The sequence below is a fragment of the Drosophila montana genome, unplaced genomic scaffold (genome assembly GCF_035044405.1).
Source record: "Drosophila montana isolate Dmon_TW-CO22-7 unplaced genomic scaffold, ASM3504440v1 contig_1408_1, whole genome shotgun sequence".
Taxonomy (NCBI): domain Eukaryota; kingdom Metazoa; phylum Arthropoda; class Insecta; order Diptera; family Drosophilidae; genus Drosophila; species Drosophila montana.
Window position 1 is genome coordinate 601,119 of NW_026996360.1, and position 8,455 is coordinate 609,573.

The window sequence follows — 8,455 nt, forward strand, 5'->3', positions numbered from 1 at the left end:
TAGTAAACTAATTCCTTTAGTTGACTTGGTACTAAAAGCGTATCTTGTTTCGATTTGGACGCCTTACGAGACTCTTCCGCACCTCCACTTTCTTGAGCTTGCTTGTGGCAGCTGTTGCTGCTGCTTGCCTCCTGCGCTGTGCCAGGCCCAAATCTTTGCGGCGTGCGCGGTTACGCAAATAATAGATCTCACGTATGAGACTGTGGCCCTCTTCCTCGTCCCTTAGCGTAGCTGAAAATTCATTGAAGTAATTGCCGCCAATGGTAAGCGTCTCGTCGATCTTCATGTAGGGACCGTAGAGCGTTGTCATGGGAGGCCAGTAGCCGGATCGATATGAGCCCAGCGGATTGCCGGTAATTACAAAGTTTGTCCATAGGTCAACCATGCGATGTGCCATTGACATATCGGGAGGACTCAGGCGCTTGACATGGTCGGGATAGGGGAATAGGTAAAGCGCCTCATCGGTGAGTGAGACGCCCGCCTTGAAGGGACTCTGCATGTTCGTCTCCTCGTCCATGTCGCGGTATCGATTGAACTCGCCCGCGTATTCAAAGGAGTAAAGGAACGTGTTGTCCGGATTGTGTTTGTTGTTCATGTTAAGAGCCAGCAGCACCGGCAGCTTGTGGTTTAAAGTGCCCGCCACCTGAAAGACATATCTATTTGGCATATGCCACTTTCCATATGTGAAAGTCTTACTCACATCAATTAGCCGTGGTATTAGGGTGTCGAAAGTCCCGTTCTCCAGCAGGTGGCGATTGAAGAAGTCATGGGTGACAAAGCTGGTCAGCAGCATGGTCTTGTCGGTACCCACCACCTGGCGTATAACGTGATCGATATAGTTGTAGGTATTGTATTCATCATCTGGTATCTTCCCCTCAAAGTCGTTCTCCACAATCTCATTCAGCACGCGTGTGCCTGCGTTCTTGGGACAGCCGCCCATTGCAGGATAGGAAAAGTTCGAGTCCAGCATGAGATCATAGGGATGCTTGGGCAGCACGCCGCTGGGCCCGCCGATTGTGAACTGTATGCCTCCGGTGTGACCAATGCCCAGATCTGATTTCTCAAGCTAACAAGATATCACAATGAAAAGGCGAAGTCTAAAAGGAACTCTCCGTTCCACTTACCGCATGGTCCATGAATGCATTCAGCAGCTCCAAAGCACTAAGCTCCATCAGGCATTTATTGAGATCTCGCACGGTAACCATCTGGCAGTCGGCTTTTTCGGCAATTTCCTGCGCATGCTTGCGCGGATTGTCCTCCAAGAAGATGGGCATAATGGCTGAGCCGGAGTGATAAATCACTTGACTGAACAGGCCACGCTGCACCATCGGGGAGAGTGTGAGCAGATGCGCTATGGCCGCGCCACCCACCTGCCCGGCCACCGTAATGCGGCTCGCATCGCCCCCAAAATACCTAATGAAGTGCTTGACGAATTGCAGGGCCAAGAAGATATCGAGGAAGCCGGCATTGCCGGGTATCTCATCGGTTTTGGTCGACAGAAAACCAAATGGTCCCAGGCGATACTGCGGCGTCACCAGCACCAGGTCCTTTTCCAGCAGATAGTCGGGCGGCGCTTCCGAGTTGCTGCCCTCATAGAGGTACTCCCCGTGTATGTAGACCAGTACGGGCAGTCTCCCGGTCACATTCGGGGTGGTTATGCTCATCGTCAGGCAGTCCTCGACGTCCAGCACGTCGTCCAGCTTTTGCAGTGCGTCCATCGAAACGACAGACGGACAGCCGATCTTCTCCGCCGTCGCATCCATCACATCTTCCCAGGGCTCAATGGGACGCGGTGGCTGATATAGAACAAAACCATTCGGTTTTTATGATTAATGGATTTTTGACATCAATAATCTTTGCGAAATTAGTGCACGAAATTGATTGCCTTCCTAATCAAGCGAGCTTTCGTCGCTGCCGGCAAACTTAACGATTCGCGCCTCTCAGATGTATTACGAGTATATTAGCTTTAATTGGGTCTAAGCCCACATAAATATTTATGAACTCGGCGAACCTATTCTTGATTGCTGCGTGGTTATATATGGTTAATTTAGCAAGAGGTGAAATGTTCGCAATGTGGACAGTAAAAGTTATCAAAAGCAGCCGTTTGGCTGACATAAGGTAAAAGCTGACTCAACTAAACTCACGCCAAGTCCAATTTATGGGCAGCAGAGAAATTTTAAATGAACATGTCCATATTGTCCGACTAGCAGATACCCTTTTATCAAGTCTAAAATAGGTGCTCTGCACTTTGGACAAAAGCTTCTTGAATAACTTCTGTGTTAATCACAATGACCCGAGCTCAAAATATGCATGTATGCAAAATTTAATCTGAATTTAGGTCAGAAAACAGTCGGACTGTTAGATGGAATCGGCTAGTTGGACTTGGCTGCTGATCGGAGCTGATGAAATGGTATACACAATATCTCCTCGTGCCTGTTGCATTCATTAACCCTCAAAATTTAACTTTGTTATAGCCTTTAAATATTGCTAACACAGCCGATCTGAGCCTCTTGAGCCACATACCTTGAAACGATGTTGTCCAGTTGGCGGCTCGGCGTATCGAACATCGACAAACTGCAACACTTCGCGCTTGGTCCACGCGGTCTCCACTATTTTACCCTGTATGGCGCCCAATTTGGGCAGCTCCACAATGGTATCCTTTTCCTCGTCATATTGCTTGCCGCGCACCCGCCCCTCGGCGCGGATCGCGCCCAGTGCGCAAACTGCGAGCACAATCGAAATCGAAAATTGCATTTGGCAGCCTGAAAAGCACTCGGAAACGGCAAATGACCCTGGCCAAGATGCGACAGCACTCGTATAAGCACGGAACTCAACTGAACTTTGCCAGAAGATGGCAATTCGATTTTAGTCTTGGCCAGAGTAAAAGTTTCACCCCGACGCCGCATACTTAGTGGTTCGCGAGACTCTAGCGAATAGTGCCAAGAAGAAGAAGGCGAAGTAGAAATTGGAAGATCCAAAACGAAATGCTCACCTACGTCGCTGGTGCTGTCCCATTATTATTCTATTTTTTTTTTTTTGTATTTTCATGTGTGTTACTAATTAACTATGGACTTCTTTGTTTGCTCCGGTATCTGGTGCGGTGTTGATAAACGCCAAACAAAAGTAAAAGGGAAAATCGACAGCAATTTGCTAATAGCAGCCATCAGGAGGTCACTTCTAATTATAAGCTGAACCAATTTGGTTGGGTGATCTTCAATTTGGTCACCGGCCCACAGCTCGGCCACGCTGTGGCACCATGGGCTCATGCTAATTTCAGGCAACACACACAATTAATATTTGCTGGCAAATATCATGGGGGTTTCCATTAAAGCATTGCTTCAACCGTTTGTTTGTTCTTCTCACAACGAAAGTCGGCGCCTCGCATCGGATTGATTAGGTTCAATTATACTTTCAACGCTGCGGGCCAAAGATTATGGCATTTAAATTTTAGATTTTTAAATTGAAATTTTCAATTCGCTAATGCTGCTACTGGTTTTTCGGATTAATATTTTAGCTGCTTGCATTAAAATTAATCATTCGATGCGGTGGGTGAAAGTATTTACCTTGCTTTACGGTTCACAAATAGATATGACCTGGCTGGGCGCCCCTATTTATGCTGAAAAATATTGGCCAAGACTTCGGGTCAATAACCCTGGCATTTGCCAGAGAGCTTAACTGAACAACTTTGTTATCGCATATACATAATATTTTAACATAAATTAGGTATCTATACGCAGGTGATAACTTAATAACTTCAAAGCCACATCAGCATACATTAATCATCTCATTCTGTCAAATGTGAGTACAGTAGGTATCTAATCGATTAACGTATTTGTGCTTTGTTAAATATATGGCTTAAACAATGGAAAAATACAATTTTTCCGAAAGTTAACTAGTAATAACTCTTAATTCTATCAACTCGCATATTGTTGACACAGCATTGAAAAAATATTAAAGTCTGAACTGTAACGAAATAGTCACAAATATAATTATACAACAATTTGAAAAACCACACTTAAAAATTAAAAATTTATTGCATATTAGCATAGATAAATACTTACTCTTCATCAAAAGGCACAATAAGAAAATGTTTTCAAATTGTATTTGCTGTTTTCTATTATTATTCAAATTTAACGAAATAGTCACAAATGTTATTAAACAATACGTTGAAAAACCACACTAAAAAATTGAAAATTTATTGCAGTTATTAGTTTTTATTCAACTTATATATAGTTTGTAACATATCGATGTTATGTTGAAAACCTAAGCATCATTATGCTGACATATAAAGCCGTACTTCGACTCGCATCCATTATTCCTCATTTGCCACTTTTTATTTCCTTGTAAGTGAACGCAATGATTATTTCTGTAAACCGTTTTTGGTTCCCCATCACTCCAAATTAATAGAGCTGCCTGGTGTCCACTGGTTAGGGAAACCCAGTCGTCAGTTGTGCTGAGATCATTGATGTCTGTCCAATAGTCAACATCGGAACGCAAATGGCGCGTCAGCAAGTCAAACTGCCTCGCACTTTGCAAATTGAGCAGATGGCCGCCAAGCTCAATGCATTTTTGTGCAGCTCCATACCAATTAAGGGTCTCGGTATTTTCGATATGATAATATTTTGATTCAATTGGTTTAAACAATGGATTTACACATTTTGTTGTGGTATTCCTTAAATTCTGCTCAGCGATCTCAATATGAGATATAATCTTTTCGATTCTGTATGGTGAATTGACTTGCTGCTTGAAACACTTCTCCAACATGTCCCGCATGAGATATCCTTGATCCACGATAGGCTTTAAGGATTTCAGGCAATATTCGCCACACTGATTTCCCAAATCAAAGTTACATGGCGATTTTGTCTATGATATATATATATGCATCATATCAGAGTACAGTGCATTATAGTATTTAGCTACGGTACTCACCAAGTCGGCTGCCCCGGAATATTGCTTGGAAACAACTAGCAATAGCAAAGTTAAATATTTTTGCATTTTAAATAAGAATGTTACTCGATCTGAATATGGAGTAGTACTGAAACTATATCGAATAATATACAAAACTGGAAAAAAATTTACACATATTCACTAAGATCAATTCAATACGGTCGAAAGCGGAAGGAGTTTGTTTTATAACATTTGTCAAATAGGCGTTAAATAAAAATAAAATATATGAACGCTGTAGGCGAGTGTGATCGACTACAATATCCCCTGTACCCCACGCTCAAATTTATATTTTAGCTTTTACTTTGCATTCTTAAAATCATGAAATCATGATAGCCCGATATAAATTCCAAAATTCTTAGGCAGTTACCTACCAAATGTTGGGGTAACATTTTTTTTTCTAATCTGCGTACCATACTTTTAAAAGACATGTCTTAAAAACGATCTATCGATATTTTGGTTTTGAGGCGAGATATCGGTTTGCTTGTGGTTTAGGAGAATACATATAATAAAAAATTGTAAGTCATTAGCTCTTGTACTTTCCGAGATCATCGAACAAGTGCGAACAACTTTTGACGAAAGGAGCATTTAGATTTACATGACTGGCTGCTGGCTTCTAGGGTTGGAGCGAAGAAAATTAAGTGTTGTGACGGGGAAGGGCTATTATAGGAATATGATAATAAGCGGAGCTAATTTAATCTTGCTGAGACACTTTACTCTACTGTGGTTATTAGGGATAAAGGATGAGGTGATATCAGGATGTGTACATAATATTCGATATTTAAATTTGAGAAGTTCTGTGTTTGATAATAACTAACAATAACCAAAAGCTTGGTAAAAGACTTTAAATTTCAATAAAAAGATTTTCTCAAAATGCAAATGGGCTGAAAACAGAAATAGAAATAAGTTGTATAAGTATAATGATGGCTTTATATTTTCTAAATCTCAGCAATCTGAAAACTTCAGCAATCGTAAAGTAAGTTCTTCCGATAAAATTGTTCCCTAATGTGCCTTAATTTAGTACTAATATAATCGACCGCGCTTGCGTACTTGGCGGCACCAGCAATTGTCAGATTGCTCACTCTTTTCCTGGGGATCAGAGTACCCGGATGCTTTGGCCGATGGTTAAGGTGGTCGCCCACCACAAGCTTGAAGTTACCCAGGGCGTTTTCACGTTGTGACTCAGTTGGGTAGCCTATTCGTATACAATATAATTGATATGTGCGATAGATTTTATTTGATATTTTTAGGCATCATTTATAAGTTATGAAGCTTCACAGATAAAACGATGATAATGGGAACACTCTAAGTCATTCATTTCCCAATCACCTGTAACATGTGTCCATAAATGAGTACAATGCTCCACTTCGTTATTATTGTTTGGTTCGCCTTTACTCCAATACACGTAGGCCGGTTGACGACCCGTCGTCATCGAAATTTGTTTTCCGGTAACGCTAAGATCATTTATGTCGAGCCAATACCAAATATTTTTGATTAAGTGGGGCTCTAAGGCTTTGAACTCCTTTTCATTTTGAAAACTAGCGAGATGCCCGCTCAAGCGAATACATTTGTTTAAAGCTCCGAACCAATTAAATTTCTCCCTCTTTTCAATGTAATAAAATTTGTTTCCAATTTTCTGGAACGATTGACTTAGTAGATAATTTTCTCGATTTTCCATATTTGTGGCGGTGTAATTTTGTTTAAGGAGTTTAAACTGATTCTCAATTTTGTCAAGTCTGTTTTTGGCGTTTCCTTGCAGATTCGTGCTATCACAATCCTTCAAAAGATTTTGAATTTTAGCTTCATTATCTCTCAATGGCCCTAATTTTTGGTGACAAAATTCGTTACACCGGCTCTCCAGGTTGCCAGAACAGAGTCCGTCCTATAAGTGCATTCATTTATTTTATATATTTATATATATGCATGCTTTGATACTTACCAAAACGACTGCCACGGACTTGCCCACAGTTAATATAAATAGCAAAATACCAAAATGTTTAATGTCCATAACGTTGTTTCTTATTTAGAGTCAGAACTTCTACTGAAACTAAAAGAGTTAATATACCGAGCTTTATGTGATTTAAACAATTTAATACGCTATAATATTACAAGGAAAAGTTAAAACAGATATTCGTTTCTCGTTCCCCTGTTCGTATTTAACCAATGCAAATAATAACAGCTATAAGCATATCAAATACGGTCATGTCTCCGCCCTAAGATATATTGTTCCTACAACGGCGGAGCTATGCCGCTTCGAACCCCACTATCTAATAGCTAATAATTAAATTAACAATCGGGGGTTATATACAAATTTTTAACAAAAAACGATTCGGTCATGATGCTAAACTTTTTTGATGATTTTTTAGAATATCTCAGCCATGTATTGCTTGATTATGGAATGATATACCTTTCTGGACTTGTAAGATACAGTACTATCGATTGTCATTCAAAAAAACTAATATGTCAATTTTTAACCAAATCGACCAAAAAACAAGAGGTTACATAACGTTTTTTCTCAAAATCGGGGTCGGTTTGAAAATCAGAACTTTCTTGATGATTTTTTTTTGAATATTTCGGGCAAACATTGACTGATTTGGAAATCGATAGTACTGATCCTTTTGAGTCCAAAATGGTATAAAATTCCCAAATCGAACATTATTTGGCCGAGATATTCAAAAAAATCATCAAAAAAGGTTGACTTTACAAACGAATCGGTTTTTGGTCAACCACTTTTTTTAACCCATCGATTTTTGAAATGTTTGAACGCCAGTTGATAGTAGGGATCCGTACGAATTTTAAAAAGTATAACATTTTAAAATCTGACAATATTTACCCGAGATATTCAATAAAAATCATCAAAAAAGGTTGACTTTACAAACGAATCGGTTTTTGGTCAACCGCTTTTTTAGACCCATCGATTTTAGAAATGTTTGAAAGCCAGTTGATAGTAGGGGTCCGTACGAATTTAAAAAGGTATAACATTTCAAAATCTGACAATATTTACCCGAGATATTCAATAAAAATCATCAAAAAAGTTTTGATTTTCGAACCGACCCCGAATTTGAGAAAAAACGTGATGTAACCCCTTGCCATTTTGCCGATTTTGGTCAAAATTTAGATTTTAATTTTTTTGATGCTAATCGATAGTACTGATCCTTATGAGTCCAAAATGGTATAAAATTCCCAAATCGTAAATTATTTGGCCGAGATATTCCAAAAAATCATCAAAAAAGGTTGACTTTACAAACGAATCGGTTTATGGTCAACCACTTTTTTAAACCCATCGATTTTTGAAATGTTTGAATGCCAATTGATATTAGGGATCCGTACAAATTTAAAAAGGTATAACATTTCAAAACCTGACAATATTTACCCGAGATATTCAATAAAAATCATCAAAAAAGTTTGATTTTCGAACCGACCCCGAATTTGAGAAAAAAGGTGATGTTACCCCTTGCTATTTTGCCGATTTTGGTCAAAAATTAGATTTTCTTTTGTTTGATGACAATCG

At 39.7% G+C, this 8,455-nt stretch overlaps 1 protein-coding gene and 1 long non-coding RNA gene across 2 annotated transcripts; both read right to left on the reverse strand.

The window, feature by feature from the left end:
- Positions 1-31: 31 nt before the first annotated feature.
- On the reverse strand, positions 32-2,881 carry LOC135428344 (glutactin). The gene is made up of 4 exons (XM_064682281.1): positions 2,524-2,881; positions 1,125-1,796; positions 701-1,066; positions 32-643 (listed from the first exon to the last, which is right to left on the reverse strand). The coding sequence occupies exons 1-4, from the start codon at positions 2,752-2,754 to the stop codon at positions 32-34; spliced, it is 1,881 nt and encodes a 626-aa protein (XP_064538351.1). The 5' UTR covers positions 2,755-2,881.
- A 3,277-nt stretch (positions 2,882-6,158) lies between these two features.
- LOC135428417 (uncharacterized) lies at positions 6,159-7,078 on the reverse strand. The gene is made up of 2 exons (XR_010436251.1): positions 6,884-7,078; positions 6,159-6,826 (listed from the first exon to the last, which is right to left on the reverse strand). It is a non-coding gene; the product is annotated as an uncharacterized LOC135428417 (long non-coding RNA).
- Positions 7,079-8,455: the final 1,377 nt, after the last annotated feature.